The 21825-nt window shown below is 44.3% G+C and overlaps 1 gene segment (V, D, J or C); it reads right to left on the bottom strand.

Annotated features, from left to right (window-relative positions):
- Positions 1–6093: 6093 nt before the first annotated feature.
- Positions 6094–20469, bottom strand: LOC134352445 (T cell receptor alpha variable 19-like). The segment is given in 3 exon segments: positions 6094–6213; positions 19490–19767; positions 20332–20469. Coding segments are annotated over 3 exon segments (444 nt in total).
- Positions 20470–21825: the final 1356 nt, after the last annotated feature.

The following is a 21825-nucleotide window of genomic DNA, read 5'->3' on the forward strand; positions in this document are numbered from 1 at the left end:
GTGATGCCTCACCTGGAAGGACTGTTTGGGGCCCTGAATGGTGGTAAGGGAGGAAGTGTAAGGGCATGTGTAGCACTTGTTCCGCTTACACGGATAAGTGCCAGGAGGGAGATCAGTGGGGAGGGATGGGGGGGGGGGACGAATGGACAAGGGAGTTGTGTAGGGAGCGATCCCTGCGGAATGCAGAGAGAGGGGGGAGGGAAAGATGTGCTTAGTGGTGAGATCCCGTTGGAGGTGGCGGAAGTTACGGAGAATAATATGTTGGACCCGGAGGCTGGTGGGGTGGTAGGTGAGGACTAGGGGAACCCTATTCCTAATGGGGTGGTGGGAGGATGGAGTGAGAGCAGATGTACGTGAAATGGAGGAGATGCGTTTAAGAGCAGAGTTGATAGTGGAGGAAGGGAAGCCCCTTTCTTTAAAAAATGAAGACATCTCCCTCGTCCTAGAATGAAAAGCCTCATCCTGAGAGCAGATGCGGCGGAGACGGAGGAATTGCGAGAAGGGGATGGCGTTTTTGCAAGAGACAGGGTGAGAAGAGGAATAGTCCAGATAGCTGTGAGAGTCAGTAGGCTTATAGTAGATATCAGTGGATAAGCTGTCTCCAGAGACAGAGACAGAAAGATCTAGAAAGGGGAGGGAGGTGTCGGAAATAGACCAGGTAAACTTGAGGGCAGGGTGAAAGTTGGAGGCAAAGTTAATAAAGTGAACGAGTTCTGCATGCGTGCAGGAAACAGCGCCAATGCAGTCGTCGATATAGCGAAGGAAAAGTGGGGGACAGATACCAGAATAGGCACGGAACATAGATTGTTCCACAAACCCAACAAAAAGTCAGGCATAGCTAGGACCCACCCGTATGCCCCAAACAGTCCTTCCAGGTGAGACATCACTTCACCTGTGAGTCGACTGGGGTGATATACTGCGTCCGGTGCTCCCGATGTGGCCTTTTATATATTGGTGAGACCCGACGCAGACTGGGAGACCGCTTTGCTGAACATCTACGCTCTGTCCGCCAGAGAAAGCAGGATCTCCCAGTGGCCACACATTTTAATTCCACATCCCATTCCAATTCTGACATGTCTATCCACGGCCTCCTCTACTGTAAAGATGAAGCCACACTCAGGTTGGAGGAACAACACCTTATATTCCGTCTGAGTAGCCTCCAACCTGATGGCATGAACATTGACTTCTGTAACTTCCGCTAGGCCCCACCTCCCCCTCGTACCCCAGCTGTTACTCATTTTTATGCACACACTCCTTCTCTCACTCTCCTTTTTCTCCCTCTGTCCCTCTGAATATACCTCTTGCCCATCCTCTGGGTCACCCCGCCCCCCGTCTTTCTCCCTAGGCCTCCTGTCCCATGATCCTCTCGTATCCCCTTTTGCCTATCACCTGTCCAGCTCTCGGCTCTATCCCTCCCCCTCCTGTCTTCTCCTATCATTTTGCATCTCCCCCTCTCCCTCCAGCTTTCAAATCCCTTACTCACTCTTCCTTCAGTTAGTCCTGACGAAGGGTCTCGGCCTGAAACGTCGACTGCGCCTCTTCCTATAGATGTTACTTGTCCTGCTGCGTTCACCAGCAACTTTGATGCATGTTGCTTGAATTTCCAGCATCTGCAGAATTCCCGTTGTTAGCGTTTAAATTCACTACTGCGAAGCCTCTTCCGGTGATGCCTACACCGAAGAAGTTTAGATCCTCTCTTCGACGGGAGTTCACTGAAACCATCTCTCACTGCTCCCCATCTGTAATTTCTTCGGCTCTTCAATTTTCGACCACATTTTGACTCAGACTCGCTATCACAGCCATGTATCCTTTCTTGGAACGTGCCTCCGTCGCCAACTTACTCCAGTTGGCTTTAGGATTCGTTTCCAAGCCTCTCAATTTGGACCTTCTGAGGATCCCAGGTACTCACATTTTATTGACTCTGCCTCTCGCCGCTTCTCCCGTCAAGCTCTGAAGGCGACGCTGTCCGCCATGAGGAGGTACTTGGTGTCCCTATCCCAGACCCTTCCACACCTTCGGGGCACTTTCTTCGCCGTCTGTAATGGTCCTACCCGCTATTTCATCCTCCGTCGGATCCACGCCTGCAATCGCCGTTTTTTTGACTTTGTCATGTTAGGCAAAGATCGTAAGATCTTACATCTACGGACTCCAGAGCCTGCCGGCCCCGACGCTCGCAGGCATGAACTTTCAATTGCGGCGCCTGCCATTGATCTCGGCGGCTCCAACACCTCAGGACATATTCAAAACTCGGACTCCAGCAACGACCATGGACACATTCACAGCGATTACGCAACCACCAACTGCGACTCCAGCCTTGAACTCCAGGCCGGGTCTTTATGTGCTGCTGTTGTGACTCCCGTCTCCCCTTCCCCCACCACTACTCCGCAGCCCCGTCTTCCTCAGATCCCACCGTCAACTCCTGGGCCCTCAGAGGCTCCATCTTCCTCTCACCCCAACCCTCCCCTCTCCATTGACACACCCAGTCTCCCCCCTCACCCCTCTGATCCCAGCTCTCATCCGTGCCGGGTCTTTACCATCCCCTCCGACCTTCAACTGTAGGAGGCAGAACGCTCTGTTCCCAGTAAGGGCCTCACGTTTGTCCCCCTTCGCCCACACCTCAGCGAGTTCCGTGTTCGCCACGATGCGGAACTTTTCTTCCGCCGTCTCCGTCTCCGAGCCTACTTCTTCGGCAAGGACTCTTCCACCCCCACCGATGACCCCTTCTCCCGTCTTCAACCCTCCTCTTCTTCATGGACACCCCGCTCTGGTCTTCTGCCTGCTCTGGATCTCTTTATTGCCAACTGCCGACGGGACATCAACCGTCTCGACTTCACCGCACCTTGTTCCCATTCCAACCTCACTCCTTCGGAACGCTCTGCTCTCCACTCCCTCCGCACTAATCCTAACCTTATTATTAAACCCGCTGATAAAGGGGGTGCTGTTGTAGTCTGGCGTACTGACCTCTACCTTGCCGAGGCACAGCGACAACTCGCGGATACCTCCTCTTATTTACCCCTCGATCGTGACCCCACTAAGGAGCACCAGGCCATTGTCTCCCACACTATCAACGACTTTATCCGCTCAGGGGATCTCCCATCCACTGCTACCAACCTTATAGTTCCCACACCCCGCACTTCCCGTTTCTACCTCCTACCCAAGATCCACAAACCTGCCTGTCCTGGCCGACCTATTGTCTCAGCTTGCTCCTGCCCCACCGAACTCGTTTCTGCATACCTCGACACGGTTTTATCACCCCTTGTTCAATCCCTTCCGACCAATGTTCGTGACACTTCTCACGCTCTTAAACTTTTCGATGATTTTAAGTTCCCTGTCCCCACCGCTTTATTTTCACCATGGATGTCCAGTCCTTATATACTTCCATCCCCCATCAGGAAGGTCTCAAAGCTCTACGCTTCTTTTTGGATTCCAGACCTAATCAGTTCCCCTCTACCACCACTCTGCTCCGTCTAGCGGAATTAGTCCTTACTCTTAATAATTTCTCCTTTTGCTCCTCCCATTTCCTCCAAACTAAAGGTGTAGTTATGGGCACCCGTATGGGTCCTAGCTATGCCTGCCTTTTTGTTGGGTTTGTGGAACAATCTATGTTCCGTGCCTATTCTGGTATCTGTCCCCCACTTTTCCTTCGCTATATGGACGACTGCATTGGCGCTGCTTCCTGCACGCATGCAGAACTCGATGACTTTATTAACTTTGCCTCCAACTTTCACCCTGACCTCAAGTTTACCTGGTCTATTTCCGACACCTCCCTCCCCTTTCTAGATCTTTCTGTCTCTGTCTCTGGAGACAGCTTATCCACTGATATCTACTATAAGCCTACTGACTCTCACAGCTATCTGGACTATTCCTCTTCTCACCCTGTCTCTTGCAAAAACGCCATCCCCTTCTCGCAATTCCTCCGTCTCCGCCGCATCTGCTCTCAGGATGAGGCTTTTCATTCTAGGACGAGGGAGATGTCTTCATTTTTTAAAGAAAGGGGCTTCCCTTCCTCCACTATCAACTCTGCTCTTAAACGCATCTCCTCCATTTCACGTACATCTGCTCTCACTCCATCCTCCCACCACCCCACTAGGAATAGGGTTCACCTGGTCCTCACCTACCACCCCACCAGCCTCCGGGTCCAACATATTATTCTCCGTAACTTCCGCCACCTCCAAAGGGATCCCACCACTAAGCACATCTTTCCCTCCCCCCCCCCCTCTCTCTGCATTCCGCAGGGATCGCTCCCTACACAACTCCCTTGTCCATTCGTCCCCCCCCCATCCCTCCCCACTGATCTCCCTCCTGGCACTTATCCGTGTAAGCGGAACAAGTGCTACACATGCCCTTACACTTCCTCCCTTACCACCATTCAGGGCCCCAAACAGTCCTTCCAGGTGAGGCATCACTTCACCTGTGAGTCGACTGGGGTGATATACTGCGTCCGGTGCTCCCGATGTGGCCTTTTATATATTGGTGAGACCCGACGCAGACTGGGAGACCGCTTTGCTGAACATCTACGCTCTGTCCGCCAGAGAAAGCAGGATCTCCCAGTGGCCACACATTTTAATTCCACATCCCATTCCCATTCTGACATGTCTATCCACGGCCTCCGCTACTGTAAAGATGAAGCCACACTCAGGTTGGAGGAACAACACCTTATATTCCGTCTGGGTAGCCTCCAACCTGATGGCATGAACATTGACTTCTCTAACTGCCGCTAGGCCCCACCTCCCCCTCGTACCCCAGCTGTTACTCATTTTTATGCACACATTCTTTCTCTCACTCTCCTTTTTCTCCCTCTGTCCCTCTGAATATACCACTTGCCCATCCTCTGGGTCACCCCCCCCCCGTCTTTCTTCCCGGACCTCCTGTCCCATGATCCTCTCGTATCCCCTTTTGCCTATCACCTGTCCAGCTCTCGGCTCTATCCCTCCCCCTCCTGTCTTCTCCTATCATTTTGCATCTTCCCATCCCCCTCCAGCTTTCAAATCCCTTACTCACTCTTCCTTCAGTTAGTCCTGACGAAGGGTCTCGGCCTGAAACGTCGACTGCGCCTCTTCCTATAGATGCTGCTTGGCCTGCTGCGTTCACCAGCAACTTTGATGTATGTCAAGTGAAAGATGAACTGATTCCCAAAAGGCATGAAGCTGAAGATGACAACTTTCTTTAATATTTTAAGCAGGAAGCTGTTTTTATTTATTTATTTATTTATTTATGTATTTCTAAATAATGTGAAAAATAACAAAAAAGTAAAAGGGCCCCGAGGAAAAAGTTGGGCAACCTGCATGACAGTACTTAGTAACACCTCCTTTGGCAAGTATCACAGCTTGTGAACGCTTTTTGTAGCCAGATAAGAGTGTATCAATTCCTGTTTGGGGGTTTCTGCCCATTCTTCCTTGCAAAAGGCTTCCAGTTCTGTGAGATTTTTGGGCTGTCTTGCATGCACTGCTCTTTTGAGATCTATCCACGGATTTCCGATCATGTTCAGGTCAGGGGAATGTGAGGGCCATTGCAAAACCTTCAACTTACGCCTCTTGAGATAGTCCATTGTGGATTTTCAGGTGTGGTTAGGTTTACTATCCTCTTGTAGAAGCCATCCTATTTTTATCTTCGGCTTTTGTTTTATACTCAGTGTGATGTTTGCTTACAGAATTTGTTGGTATTTAATTGAATTCATTCTTCCCTCTACCAGTAATTGTTCGCCGTGCCACTGGTTGCAACGCAAGCCCAAAGAATGATCGATCCATCCCCATGCATAACAGCTGAAGAGGGGTTATTTTCATGAAATTCTGCACCTTTTTTCGCCAAACATATCTTTGCTCATTGCGGCCAAAAAGCTATATTTTAACTTCATATGTCCACAGAATGTGTTTCCAACATACATCAAGATTGTTTAGATTTCCCTTTGAACCTTTTGAATCAAACTTCTTGGCAGCAATTTTGAAAATTGTGTTTGTTTTTTTTTCAATCTACTTTATCCTTTGTGTACTAGAATCATGAAAACACAGACAGTTAGGAAACCTACAGCACAATACAAGCCCTTCATCCCACAAAGCCTTGCGGAACATGTCCTTACCTTAGAACTACCTAGACTTACACATAGCCCTGTATTTTTCTCGGCTCCATGGATCTATCCAGGAGTCTCTTGAAAGACGTTATTGTTTGCGCCTCGGCCAACGCCGCCGGCAACCCATTCCACGGAATCACCACTCTCTGCGGAAAAAAAAAAAAATCGTATCCGTGATATCTGCTCCGTTCCTACTTCCAAGCTCCGTAATCGTTTGCTCTCTAATTTTACCGATTTTAGCCCTGGGTAAAAGCTTCTGACGATCCATGCGATTAATGCATCTCGTCCTCCACACCCCTATCGGGTTACCTGTCATTCTCCGTCGCTCCGAGGAGAAAAAGAGCGTATTTTCTCAACGTATTCTCACAAGGTATGCACCCCAAACCAGGTAACATACTTGTAACTCTCCACTGCACCTTTTCTGTAGTTTTCACATCCTTCCTGGGCTGAGAAGTAACTGATCTGAGCCCAGTACGCGCAGTGGAGTCTGACCGATGCCCTATAGAGCTGAAACATTACCTCTCGGCTGTTAAATTCAATCCTATCGTTGTTGAAGGCCAATGCATCGTATGCCTTCTTAACCACAGAGTCAACATAAGCAGCAGCTTTGAGTGTCCAATGTACTGTTGCCCCAAGATTCCACTGATCTTCCACACTGCCAAGAGCCTTACCATTAATGCTGTACTCTGCCATCAGGTTTGACCAACCAAAATTAACCAGCTCAAACTTCTCCTGGTTAAGCTCTATCTGCCACTTCTCAGCCTAGTTTTGCATCCTATCAAGGTCCCGCAGTAAATTCTGACAGCCCTCCGCATTCTCCACAACACCCCCAACATTTCTGTCATTAACAAATTTACTAATCCATCCCTCCACTTTCTTATTCAGGTCACTTACAAAAATCACGAGAAGCAGTGGTTCCAGAATAGATACTTGAGGCACATCACTGGTCACCGAGCTCTATGCAGAATATGACCTACCTGCAACCACTCATAGCCTTCTGTGGCTAGCCAGTTCTGTATCGACAAAGCAATGTTCCCTTGGATCCCATGCCTCCTTATTTTCTCACTAAGCTTTGCATAGGCTACCTTATCAAATGGCTTTCTGAAATCCATATACACTACATCTACGGCTCTACCTTCATCAATTCTTTTAGTCACATCCACACAAATGTCAATATAGCTCGTAAGGCACGACCTCCCTTTGATAAAGTCATGTTGTCTATTTCTAATCATATTATGCCTCTCTAAATGTTAATTAATCTTGCACCTCACGATATTATCCATCAACTTAACAGCACTGAAGTAAAACTCACTAGCTCTATAATTTCCTGGGCTATCTCGACTCTCTTTCTTGAATAAGGAAACAACATGCTGAACCCCCCAATGCTCCGGAACCTCTTCCGTCCTTATTGATGATGCAAAGATCATCGCCAGAGTCTCAGCAATCCCCTACCTCGTTTCTCATAGTACGCTTGGTTACATCCTGTCTGGTCGCAGTGAAATCCAACCTGATGCGTTCCAAAAGCTCTAGCTCATGCTCTTCCTTAATATCTACATGCTCAAGCTATTCGGTCTGCTGCAAGTCATCCCTACAATCGCCAAGATCTTTTTTTTTTTCCATATTGAAAATTGAAAGAAATTATCCATTCAGTACCTCTGCTATCTCCTCCCGTTCAATACGCACTTTTCCATTGTCACTCTAATTGTTCCTATTCTCTCAAATTTTATCCTCTTGCTCTTGAGACCCTTGTGGAATGCATTGGGGTTTTCTTTAATCCAGTCCACAAATAGCTGCTCATGACACCTTCTGGTTCTCCTAATTGCATTCCAAAGCTCCTTCCTGCTCGCCCTCTAATCTTTTAGATCTCTATTATTACCCATTTTTAACCTTTCCTCGCCTCTTCTTTTCTTCTGGACTAGATTTACAACAGCCTCTTTGCACCACAATTCCTGTATCCTACCATCCTATTCCTACTTTCTTGGACGTACCTATGCCGAAGCCCATGTAAATATCCCCAGAATATCTGACATATTGTTTCCTGACGTTTCGCTGAGAACATCTGTTTCCAATTTAGGCTTCTAAGTCCCTGCCCGATAACCTCATATTTCCCCTTACTGCGTATAAACATGTCCGTAACTTCTCTGTTCCTATCGCTCTCCAATGTTATGTTAAAGGACATAGAATTGTGATCACAATCTCCAAAATGCTCTCCCACTAAGTGACTTGACACATAGAAGGTTTAACTTCCCAAAACCAGGTCAAGTACAGCCTTTCCTCTTGTAGGCTATAAATGTATTGTGTAAACAAAAAAAAACTTCCTGATTACAGCTAGCAAACTCCACCCCATCTAAACACCTCACTCGATGATGATGCCAATTATTATTTGGGAAATTCATGTCTCCAACCAGAACAATCCTGTTAACATTGCACCTTTGCAGAATCTGTCTCCCTTTCTGCTCCTCGATGTCACTGTTACTATTGGATGGTCTATAAAAAATACACTCAGTACAGTTATTGATCCCTTCCTGTTCCTAACTGTCTCCCACAGAGACTCCCTACACAGCCCTTCCATGATTTCCTCCCTTTCTGAAGCCATGATACTATCCCTGATCAACAGTGCTACGCCCCCAACTGTTTTGCCTCCTTCCCTGTCCTTTCTAAAACATCTAAAGCCTGGTAGTTGAATTAGTCATTCCTGTCCTTGAACCATCCAAGTCTCTGTAATGGCCACAGCATCATAGCTCCAAGTGCGGACTCACGCGCTGAGCTCATCTGCTTTGTTCATAATTGTCCTTGAATTAAAACAGACACATTTCAAACTATCGGTCTCGGCGTGTCCCTTCCAAATCACCCGCCTTTTCGCAATGTCTTCAAGCTTTTTCTATTTGTGAGCCAAAGCACCTTTCTTCCGTCACTTCAGTTTCGTTCTCACCCCTCCTCCCCCAGTAATTGTAGTTTGAACTCTCTCCAATAGCCTTAGCAAACCTCCCCGCCAGGGTATTGGTCCCCTGGGATTCAGTGGCGACCCGTCCTTTTTTGTACAGGTCACATCTGCACCAAAATAAATCCCAATGATCCAGAAATCTGATCCCTGCCGCCGCTCCAATCACTCAGCCACGCATTTATCCTCCACCTCCCTCTATTACTAGACTCATTGTCACATGATACAAGCAGTAATCCCGAGGTTACTACTAACTTTGAGGTCCTTCCTTCCTGTAGTCTGTTTTCAGGAGCTCCTTGCTTTTCCTACCTATGTCGTTGGTACCACAATGTACTACTACCTCTGCATGTTCTCCTTTCCACTTCAAGATATCATGGACATGATCAGATCAGCCCGGACCCTGGCAACTTTTTTCTTTTCTTTCCTGCGTCCACGGAATTGCCTGTCTCACTATAGGGTCCCATGTCATTGCTGGCATCCTCTTCCTTTCCCGACCATTCTGTTCTGCAGGGCCAACTCTGTGCCTCAGGCCGGACCACTGTTTCTTCCTCTAGGTAGGCCGTCCCGCCTCCCAACAGTATTCAAGCAGGAAACTTATTGACAGGGTGTGTTCATGGTGTGCACAGTGGTGCTCTCTACCCTCTGACTTCTGTTCTTCCCTCTCCTGACTGTTAGCCACTTATTTGTCTGCTTAGGCCCCGGAGTGACTCCGTGCCTATAGCTCCGCTCTATCAAATCCTCACTTTGATTGACCGGACAAAATTCATCGAGCTGCATCTCTAGTTCCCTAGCGCGGTCACTAAGGAAATGCAGCTGACGCCACTGGTGCCGATCAGTACGCTTGGAAGGCTGGGTGTCTCCAAGACCTCCCACGTCTGACACCGAGCGCAGAAAACCGGCCACACACATACGTCCTGTCTGAATTCTACACAGATCAGCTACATCGCGTCGACCCTTTATTGTCGAAGCCCCGTTGAGCCAAAGCCTTCCTACTCTGTCTCCCTCTACTCAGTCGTCCGCTGTTCCGACGCCCGCTGTTTAAATATGTCTCCTTTTTCAACTCTTCTTGTTGTTCTCACTGGATTACTTGAGAAACGTGAGAACCCCCAAAGTCCCCCAGCTGCCCCCTCCAGCGCGTAAGCGGCAGCAACCAACAATCTCCCTCACCCCAGAAGCGAAAACAAAAAAAAACACACGCATCTGCACTACAACCAAGCCAAGCGTGTGCTAAGCAATACCAAAGACACTGACCAAAGTTATCACAAAGTCTTTGCATTTAATCCCAAATTCGACAACCAACAGGCTGTGTCTCTCCCTGGCAAGGGAAAGAGAGGTTTCCTCCATGTTCACAGCGATGGGGAGACATAACAACTCGTTTTGAAAAGGACGCATAGTCGGTTTTCCCTAGCTCTATGTCGAAAGATCGCAAAGACTTAGGGCCTTCGGGACCACAGCGAAAATATTTTCGGCATCCACGATGGCACAGGTGTCTCCTGCCATGAGACCGACCCTAGATCCACCCGTCTCCAGAGCCCCAAGATCTTATACCATAACACCATAAAGTTTATCTGTAAAATTAGTGCATTCGGCCCATCGAGACTGTTCCTCAATTCAATCATGGACTGATCCACTTCACCAGTGATCCCCAGACCCCTGCTTTCACCTTACACCTTTTTATGTTCTGGTAATCAAGAGACTATCTATCGCTGCCTCAAATACGCACGGTGTCTTGTCATCTATAGCCGCTCGTGGCAACAAATTCCACAGATTTACCACCCTCTGACTAAAGTAATTTTAGGCTTTTGAACACGATCCAGATTCTCAGGCCAAAGCCTTAGCATGTCCAATAGTGAGCAGTTCTGGAACTCAGACAGCGAGTCCCATTCCCACAAAAGAACCGAAGCCTTCGTGTAACTCCACGTCAGGGTCTTCACAGAACCCTGAAAGGGAACAATAGAGATATTGAAGATAGAAATAGAGTTGTGATATTATATAAATTCCCTATCAGTTTTAAATGTAGTTCCATATGCTCTTTGGATTGACGCGTCTATCACTGAAGAAAAAAAAAGAACACTGTGTTTTTACCTACCTTGTTAGACTGAAGTATCTTCTGCATGGTGAAGAGAGACGCATTGATCCAATAGTGTTCAGTAGCAGCAAAACTTATTGTGGCGAAAAATAAAATGAGGAAAGTAAGCAAGCCGTTGTCTTTGGGGGTTGCGTAGATATGTTATTATCTCCTTTCAGCTAGTATACCAGTGGTTACTTTAATTCGATCTAGGTTAAAATCCTCGATTGTCTTTAGCACTTTGAGATCAGCATTCCCAATACCACCAATTAGCAGTAGTCCAAAACAGAGAGATTTCAACATCTACGACGACTCAACAACCAGAAATATAAATTGTTTCACTTCGGGGTTTCCAACAGTTCGGCAAGGACATGCTCATGAAGTAGCAGGAATGTGGGGCATTATCCAAATGTCACGCATCTAATCTAGATTAAGAGTTTATCAATCAGGTCAAATATTGTAATAAAGAGATGGAACATAGTGTAAAATGCATGCATTTTGATATGCCAAACTTCGTATTGTTGTCAAAATATTGCACTGACTTGTTGTTACAGTAACCGTCATTACAACAAATGCTGTGGGGATTGACTCTTTCAAATGGATAGATGATGCATTGAGCTGACCAATGGACTTTGGTCACACTTACTTTCTAACTCACTTTCTAAAGGTGAAATAAAGTGTTTCGGAAATTATCATTAAAAAAATGTTCTCGTAGGAAAGAAAGTAATCCTGGCTTAGCAGTGATCATCAATTCTGCAAGGCTTACAAAACACTTTGGGCCTTTTGAATTGTGAGTTATCTTTCAGACCTGTCTGTAGACAGTTGGTAAAATTAGAAAACGACAGATGTAGATCAGCAATAAAATCCTTTTTTCGCCAAAAATAACATGAGAGCACAACGTGATTTGATTAATACCTTTTAACAAGTGGATACTGCAGTGATCGCATTGATTTATTTTCACACGTGGGCAGCTCCTGTAATGAAATTACTGGAAAAAATAACGTGGCTTGGAATGGAAATCAGAGCACACCCACGCTATTACAGCCCCGAAGCAAGCATTAAGCACTGCACCTGCTCTGAAACCCCCAACTCTGAATGAATCATTCGCATTGGATTTGGCCACAACTTATACCACACTGGTCAGGAGATAGATACAAAATTAAGAGCTCAGCATATGTTTCATACTTGCTCCCGCCAGTAGACCTGAGGTACACTGTATGTTAAAAAACAAACAAAAAAATAAAATCAAACTCCTTGATTGAGTCGTAGAACGTGGTTTGCCACCGACAATATTTTCCACCTGGATAAGCCAAGCTCACTGACCGTATGCATGTTTGTCATAGCCTTACAGAACACTTACTACTGAGGAAAGCACTAAGGTTTGTTTTATCAGATGGACACTTTTCTAATAATCCAGAGTGTTGCGGTATATATTTGAAGAAGCAAAGGGGAAAAATATGGAGTCATAATGGTAAAACCCCACTCAAAATTGCACTGTGAAAGGAATAAGAAGGTAGTTGATTTTGCGAAACAAGGTGCTTTTAGCGGGTGTACACGGCAGCCGCAAATTGGGAAGATAGGAAGACAGAAGAAACAATAGTTTAAGATTATGCATTTAAGAAAGGAGAAGAAGAACTGTAACGAATCCAAACAATTAGTTAACGGAGGCAGGGTAACTTTTGTTTAAAGAACACACGGCTACACAATATAAGGGTGGAGTAGTCCTGTATGAAGTGAAGATTTTGATCCCAGGCAAACGATTAAATCAGTCGACCCACTGGTACGTGATCTTTTCGGAAACCAATAAACCAAGGCACCTGGGGAGATATAAAGGCCGTAAGTTGCTGTCTTAAGAGCAAGGGCAAAAAAAGAAGAACACCCTGTCAAGAAATGGTTGATCTGTAGATAAAATAATCCTGAGATAAATGCATAAAAAACGATCCCTTGGAAATACCAGACTTTTGGAAGGCCTCTGAAATAATTCGCAGATACATTATGATGCACTGTTGCCACCTAGTCAAGTACGGCAAAAGCTTTTCAGCCTGAGACTAACACGGCCAAAGCAACGGGAGAATTTGATACTGTGGAGCAATGATGCCAGCATCATCAGGTAATTTTTAATTGAACTGAAGTAATGGTGCTTGAAAGTTGCTCAACTACTACATTATTAACTTACCTTCTTGGGAGACAGCTAAGCGGGAGTGACTTTAAGCCTGTCATAAATTAAAGGACGTGAGAAATACCAAAATACGTGGGAACAGATTACGTATCAGTATTACCAACGGGCAATACCTTCGATGTCGTAACATTAGAAAATCAGATTCATTGTCTTCAGCTGAAAACGTTAGATAATACTCTCGGGATCAGATACAGACAAGTAAAATTGGTAAGTGTGGATCACAGCTAACGCTGGATTCACATCAATTGCTGAAGCCACTTCAGGTTACAACAAATTCGATAACTGACAGCCTTGACCTCATATCTAAAGGAACAGATAGAGCTGTGAAACAGAAACGATTTGGTTCGTTTAACATGGTTGTTGCGACTGCTTACAATAAGATACACACCCAGTACCGAATCTAGTACCAAATGAACAAATAGGAGAATGGGTTAGATAAAGGATTATCTTGTGTCATTTCAGAAGCCCTACGCAAGCCAATAGAGTGCTGATGACTTGTCAAGTCAAGTCAATTCATGTTTATGGTCATTTCCGCCATAACTGGTGGTATAGTGCACAGTAAAAACGAGAAAACATTTTTTTTTTCCCGAGCATGGTGCTGCATGAAACAATACAAAAACTACACACAGCAACACACATCAAAGTTGCTGGTGAACGCAGCAGGCCAGGCAGCATCTCTAGGAAGAGTTACAATCGACGCTTCGGGCCGAGACTCTTCGTTAGGACTAACTGAAGGAAGAGCTAGTAAGAGATTTGAACGTGGGAGGTGGAGGGAGAGATCCAAAATAATAGGAGAAGACCGGAGGGAGAGGGATGGAGCCAAGAGCTGGACAGGTGATTGGCAAAAGGGATATGAGAGGATCATGGGACAGGAGGCCCAGGGAGAAGGAAAAGGGGGAGGGGGGAGAAACTCAGAGGATGGGCAACGGATATAGTCAGAGGGACAGAGGGAGAAAAATGACAGAGAGAGAGAGAGAGAGAGAGAGAGAGAGAGAGAGAGAGAGATAATGTGTGTATATAAATAAATAACGGATGGGTACGAGGGGGAGGTGGGCATTAGCGGAAGTTAAAGAAGTCAGTGTTCATGCCATCAGGTTGGAGGCTACCCAGACGGAATATAAGGTGTTGTTCCTTCAACCTGAGTTAAGAAAGCTTTTAATTGGTGTAAGAGGAAATATGAGGTCATCGGGCAGGAACTTGGAAATATAAAGTGGGAAATGATGTTCGGAGGGAAATGTGCGGCTGAAATGTGGGAAATGTTCAGGTGATATTTGTGTGTCTTTCTGCATAGGAATGTTCCAATGAGAGAGGAAAGGAAGGTCGCGCACTGGAACCGTCGAGTGCAAAGACTGTTTGAAATCTCGTCAAGAAGAAAAGAAGAGATCAGGACATGTTAAAAAAGCTAGATAATGAGAGAGATCGAGAGGATTATAAAGCTGGTAGGAAAGAGGTTAAAAATGAAATTGGGAGAGCAGAAGGGGCCATGAGAAATCTATGGCGGCAGGATGAATGAAAATCGCAAGACGTTCTACAAGTATGTGATGAACAGGAGGATAAGACCTGAGAGAATAGGGCCAATCGAGTGTCACAATGGAAAAGTGTGTATGGAACCGGTGGAGATAGCAGAGATACTTAATGCTTACTTTGTTTCAGTATTCACTACCGAAAATGATTTTGACGATTTCAGGCATGACCATAGAAACTACAGCACAGAAACAGGCCTTTTGGCCCTTCTTGGCTGTACCGAACCATTTTCTGCCTAGTTCTACTGACCTACACACGGACCATATCTCTCCATACATCTCTCATCCAGGTATCTGTCCAATTTATTCTTAAATTTTAAAAAAGAAACCGCATTTAACACCTCGTCTGGCAGCTCATTCCATAATCCCACCGCTCTTTGTGTGAGGAAGCCCCCCCGCCCCGCCTAATGTTCCCTTTAACTTTTCCCCCCTCAACCTAAACCCATGTCCTCTGTTTTTTTTTCTCCCCTTGCCTCAGTGAAAAAAGCCTGCTTGCATTCATTCTATCTATACCCATCATAATTTTATATACCTCTATCAAATCTCCTCTCATTCTTCCACGCTCCAGGGAATAAAGTCCTAACCTATTCAACCTTTCTCTGTAACTGAGTTTCTCAAGTCCCGGCAACATCCTTGTAAACCTTCTCTGCACTCTTTCAACCTTATTTATATCCTTCCTGTAATTTGGTGACCAAAACTGAACACAATACTCCATATTCGGCCTGAACAATGCCTTATACAAACACATCAAATCATTCCAGCTCCGATACTCAATACTTTGATTAATAAAGGCCAATGTTCCAAAAGCTCCCTTTACGACCCTATCCACCTGTGACGCCACTTTTAGGGAATTTCGTATCTGTATTCCCAGATCCCTCTGTTCCACTGCGCTCCTCAGCGCCTTAACATTAACCCTGTATGATCTACGGTGGTTTGTCCTTCCAACGTACAATACCTCGCTCTTGTCAGTATTAAAATCCATCTGACATTTTCAGCCCATTTTTACAGATGGTCCAAGTCCCTCTGCAGGCTCTGAAAACATTCCTCACTGTCTACTACACCTGCAACCTTTGTATCATCAGCAAACTTCCTGATCCAATTTACCACATTATCATCCAGATCATTGACATAGATGACAAATAACAATGGACCCAGCACTGATCCCTGTGGCACAGCACTAGTCACAGGCCTCCACTCAGAGAAGCAATTCTCTACCACCACTCTCTGGCTTCTTCCATCGAGCCAACGTCTAATCCAATTTTCCACCTCTGCATATATGCCTAGCGACTGAATTTTCCTAACTAATCTCCCATGCGGACCTTGTCAAAGGCTTTACTGAAGTCCATGTAGATAATATCCACTGCCTTCCCTTCATCCACTTTCCTGGTAACCTCCTCGAAAAACTGCAATAGATTGGGGAAACATGACCTACCATGCACAAAGCCATGTTGACTCTCCCTAATAAGCCCCTGTCTATCCAAATGCTTGTAGATTCTGTGTCTCAGTACTCCCTCCAATAATTTACCTAGTCCCGCCGTTAAACTTACTGGCCTATAATTTCCCGGATTACTTTTCGATCCGGTTTTAAACAACCGAGCAACATGAGTCATTCTCCAATCCTCCGGCACCTCACCTGTAGACAGCGACATTTTAAATATATCAGCCAGGGCCCCTGCAATTTCAGCACTGGTCTCCTTCAACGTCCCAGGGAACATCCTCTCAGGTCCCGGGGATTTATCCACTTTAATTTTCCTCAAGATAGCAAGTACCTCCTCCTCTTCGATCTGTACAGTTTACATGATGTCACTACTTGTTTCCCTTAAATACATAGACTTCATGCCAATTTCCTTAGTAAATACAGACGCAAAAAAAAAAGAAGAAAAAAAAAACTATTTAAGATCTCCCCCATTTCCTTGGGTTCCGCACATTGCCGAAAATTATGATCTTCAAGAGGACCAATTGTATCCCTTAAATTCCTTTTGCTCGTAATATACCTGTAAATGCTCTTTGGATTATCCTTCTCTTTTACTGCCAAGGCAACCTCATGTCTTCTTTTAGCACTCCTGTTTTCTTCCTTAAGTGTTTTCTTGCACTTCTTATACTCCTCAAGCACCTTATTTACTTCCTGCTTCCTATACACGTCATACAACTCCCTCTTCTTCTTTATCAGAGTTGCAATATCCCTTGAGAACCAAGGTTCCTTATTGCTATTCACCTTGCCTTTAATCCTGACAGGAACATACAAATTCTGCACGCTCAAAAATTCTGCTTTGAAGGCTTCCCACCAACCGATCACATCCATGCCAGAGAACAACCTGTCCCAATCCACACTTTTTGGATCCTTTCTCATTTCTTCAAATTTGATCTTCTTCCAGTTAAGAACCTCAACCCTAGGACCAGAGCTATCCTTGTCCATGATCAAGTTGAAACTAATGGTGTTATCATCACTGGAACCAAAGTGCTCCCCTAGACAGACTTCTGTCACTTGTCCTAATTCGTTTTCGAACAGTAAATACAATATTGCATCCCCTCTAGGTGGTCCCTCCAGATATTGATTTAGAAAACTTTCCTGAACACATTTTACAAACTCTAAACCACCTAAACCCCTAACCGTATGGGAGACCCAATCAATATAAGGAAAATTAAAATGCCCTACCACCATAACGTTATGTTTCCTGCAGTTGCCTGCTGTCTCTCTGCAGATTTGCACTTACAATTCTCGTTGACTATTGGGTGGTCTGTAATACAATCCCACTAAACCTTTCCTGTTTCTCAGCTTCACCTACAAGGACTCCGTAGACAAGCCCTCTAATGTGTCCTGTCTGAGCACTGCTGTAATATTTTCCCTAACAAGCAATGCCACTCCCCCACCTTTCATTCCTCTGCCTCGATCACATTTGAAACATCGGAACCCACGACAATCTTGCGTTCAATATCATTAAGACCTAATGGCCTACTCCTGCACCTATTTTCTATGTTTCTATGTTTCTATGTTTCTAAGACCAATGGACCATTTCAGGACGAAAATAGACGTAACAAACCTGTCATTACCAAGGGGTCAACTTTTGTACTGGTGAGCAGTTCCAAGTCGCAGAGTGTCAAAATATCTAAAGATCTATCTACAAACCAACATATTGATGCAATTACATGAACGGTCTGACAACTCGCTATATATAATTAAAAGCTTAGAGAAGAATTGAAGTGCTACCAAAGACACACGGCAATTTCAACAGAGTCATATGAACAGCGTTCTAATAGGTAGCATGGCAGTCTCGACTCCGGAGGCCGTTGCATAGTTTATGGAAAAGCTGCAGAAATACTGCAACACAGTCAGTTCCATCATGTGCTTTAAAATCCAGGACATCGAGGAAAAGTAACCTTTCAAAAGTGATACTTCAAAAAAGAAGGCATAGATTATTAAAGACCCTCGTCACCCAGGACATGCACTCTTCTGAACGTTAACATTACGGAAGACGGACAGGAGGTTTAATACACGAACTCAACGTTTCAAGGACAACTCCTTTCCCTCGGTAATCTAATTTACGATGGTCAATGAAAACGTTCATGCTATTTGACAATATGTTCTCTATTTTGCATTACGTTATTTAAGACTCATTTAAATATACTTGCAAATAGTATTTTTTCAGATTTTTAATTATTATCTATTTCAAAATACTGTTGGCACACAAACAAACAAAAAAAAACTATATATGCCAGTGATATTAAACTTCTTGCTCGGTGTAATTTGTACAAAATGTAGACTCTGTGACGTATAATGAGCGCCTAAGCAGAAACTATACCGACCTGGGTAGAAAGCTGTAGTGCTTGACTTTTACATTTTGCTATCTCTAGACCACTCTGCCCGTGCTAGGCACCATTGAAGATAATAGCGGTATAACTTGGCAATTGAATGATAGCCGAACATTCGTCGGAGTGGATGTATTTTGTGATTTCTGATTAGTACGATCTTTTCAGGATAAGCAATGTCGTTTCTGATAGGAACGGGTAGCAATTGAAGTGGTGGGATCAATCGTTTTCTTGAGAATAGTAGACTTTGTCAATAACTTAACCTTCTGCGTAATAATGGGGCAGGGAACCTCCATAACCCACATTTCCAATACCATCTTATTGATTACAACACCTGACCTCGAAAGGATTTGTACAGGCATTGCCGCTGGGGTTCAACTACTTTTCAAATTACATGTACGTAATATTGGATAATTTTCGCAATGAATAAATGAACAAGTATGTTGTGTTTTGTGTTTGGGACTTACATGAAGATCTGATCACATTTATGTCTAATGACGCAGAAATAGTGAAATTCTGCAGAGTTCACAAGCTCACTCGCACCACTCTATCTATAATGATATCAGACCTTAATCAGGCTCATTCTTTGTTTACTATAAACGAGACGTTAATTAGCTATCAGGTGAGGCTGAAGTAAATTCCTACGATAGTTGACCTAAACTTGCTTCAAATTGCTTTCGGGCGTGTTACAATAGACCAATACTCTTAACATCCGAAAAGTCTATATATACATTTAACAGAGGAAAATAGGAATTAGCCACTGCAATTCCACGTTAATGGCTGGAAGCTTGTGGTAAAGACACCGAAACAAACAGCAGCTGTGCCTCAAACACCGTTCTGCAGTTTTTGTACGAGGATAGAATCTGTTTCCACCACTGTGAGTAACAGCACAATAATAAGTTGCCATATCATACAACCGCATCGCCGGAATTGTCAAACGATACTCCATTTGGCTCTCCTGGACAACATCAGCGAACCGGCCTTTGGCAAAATCCGCCTGAATGTCGTTGTCACCACGTGTGTTTCGCCGAGCCACAAACTCGATCTGTTCACCAAGGTTTTGGCGATACCAAAATAAGTAATTAGCATCACTGGTGTAGGTGCACGTGAAGGTAATGCGTTCGCCCTCAGTCCCGGTGAGTGAGGATTCCCGCTGAGTCACTGAAACGCCATCACTCAGATCTAGAAACAGAGAGAATTAGTATTTCATATTCAAAACCAATTAGCTACACACAGCGTGGTTGTTAACATAAAATAATATCAACATAGTAGAGAATTGTACGGTGTGTTGTCTGCCTACTGAAACTTTCACGACACTTCTTCTCTTCAAATTTAGATCCCTCAAGTTCTTGTTTTCATTTATTCTTGTAATTCTCATCCAGTACTTCCGATGATGCAGCATATGCATCTGTATCATTATTAGATGACGAAATGTCAACTGTCAACTTTGAATCAGCAATGAACATAAATCTAATGTTTTAGTTTATCTGGAGTCAGCCATACAAATATAGATGCAGTCTTTCGAACTCTATTCTTTTTTGAATAGAAAACGAATATAGACTCTACTTTCTACTTTCTTATGAAGAAATATGCAAACCGAAGTCCCCGTGCTGACCGTTAAAATCTCAAGCATTCAGTTTATACATGCATTATCTTAATTTCATGTATGACTCTAAAAGTCTAAAACCGTTCGATTCGATGCATCCGAATAATTTAGTTACCATTAAACACGGTTTTTCTGCTTACCAATGATCAATGAAACCCACAACGCAACGAGTGAATGGTGTCGCATTTTCTACGACAAAAATGGCGACACTTCTGAGCTTTAGGGGCCAGTGTGACATGGATGAAATAGAGAGGGAAGCGCCGACTGGGTACTAATGCGTCATTTCCTGAAGAGCTGAGAGCTGTACTTATTTTTATAACTTGGTTTGTTGCGGCATGTGTGCCGACGCGATAGCGAAACTTATTCTGATTTCATCGACTTCAAACAGTAGGTTGGTGTTTTAAAATGCAAAATGTCAAAAGAAAGCACGAAATGTTTGTGTTAGATATCTGAGAATACCAGAAATCCAGAAATGGCTTCGATTTTTCTGCTTTTTTAATTGACACTTAGATATATATTATTTTATTTTAAATTAATACCATTCTTATGAAAAAAATAGAATAATTATTGTAATGATTATACATAAATATGGCTGATCTGGGATCCCACTCAATCCCACACACCAGACTTGTCTCCGTATTAGGTTATACCCTGGCCAATCAGGAAACTGCCAATTTCCGATTTAAATATGTCCACAGTCTTCACCACCACAGTCTGTAGCAGAGATTTCCGAAGATTCAGTACCGTGTGGGCAAAAAAAAAAATCTTCCTTTCTTGTACCCCAAAAGGCCACCCTTAATTCTGAGGCAAGTTAGTAAACATGCACTCCACAGCCATCTTATTAGTCTATTCAATATACCATATCGGTTTAAATTATAATTTGTGGCAATCTGACTCTAACACTGGATGAGGCTTGAACTTATAGAGAGGTATAACTTATTTCATGGGTTTTTATTTTAGAGCATGATTTTGGTAAAGTATATTTGAGATTTGATTGTGTCGATGCACGCCGTCAGTTTTGATTTATATTGCAGCAGATTTCTGTAATGTATTGGTTTGTTCTTTCCCTAAGCATTTTCTACATGTTTATATATGTATATATATTCCGAGATAATCAATATATGTCAATTTCACCATACAGGAAGGCACACCAGGAGAACCGGATAGAGTGACCCCAATATGCTCACTGTTCAAGTGTCGCCTAACCTGGAAGGATTGTTTGGGGCACTGAATAATTGAAAGGGAGGAAGCATAAAGGCAAATGTAACACTTGCTCCACCTCTGCCAATAAATGCCAGAAGCTAGGCCAGTTGGGGGCGGGTGGGTTGTTACTAATGCGCAAGTGAATTACTTTGGGAGTGATCCATACGGAAAGCAGTAAGCGAGGAGGGGTGGGAGATGTGATGTGTTTGATGGTGGGGTCCCGTTGAAGATGGCATAAGTTCCGGATAATTCCGGAGAACAGAAAAAGAGCTATTATAATATGAAGCAGAACAGCACGATGTGTAGAAGTGATGGGTGAATATGATACATAAACGTATCTGAAATACCTGCAAGTAAGGATCACAGAATATAGTCCGACAAAGGAAAAGCTATTGGCAGAATTTACTTCAAGGCATAAGAAAAAAAAAACT

The sequence above is a fragment of the Mobula hypostoma genome, chromosome 10 (assembly GCF_963921235.1).
Source record: "Mobula hypostoma chromosome 10, sMobHyp1.1, whole genome shotgun sequence".
Lineage (NCBI taxonomy): Eukaryota > Metazoa > Chordata > Chondrichthyes > Myliobatiformes > Myliobatidae > Mobula > Mobula hypostoma.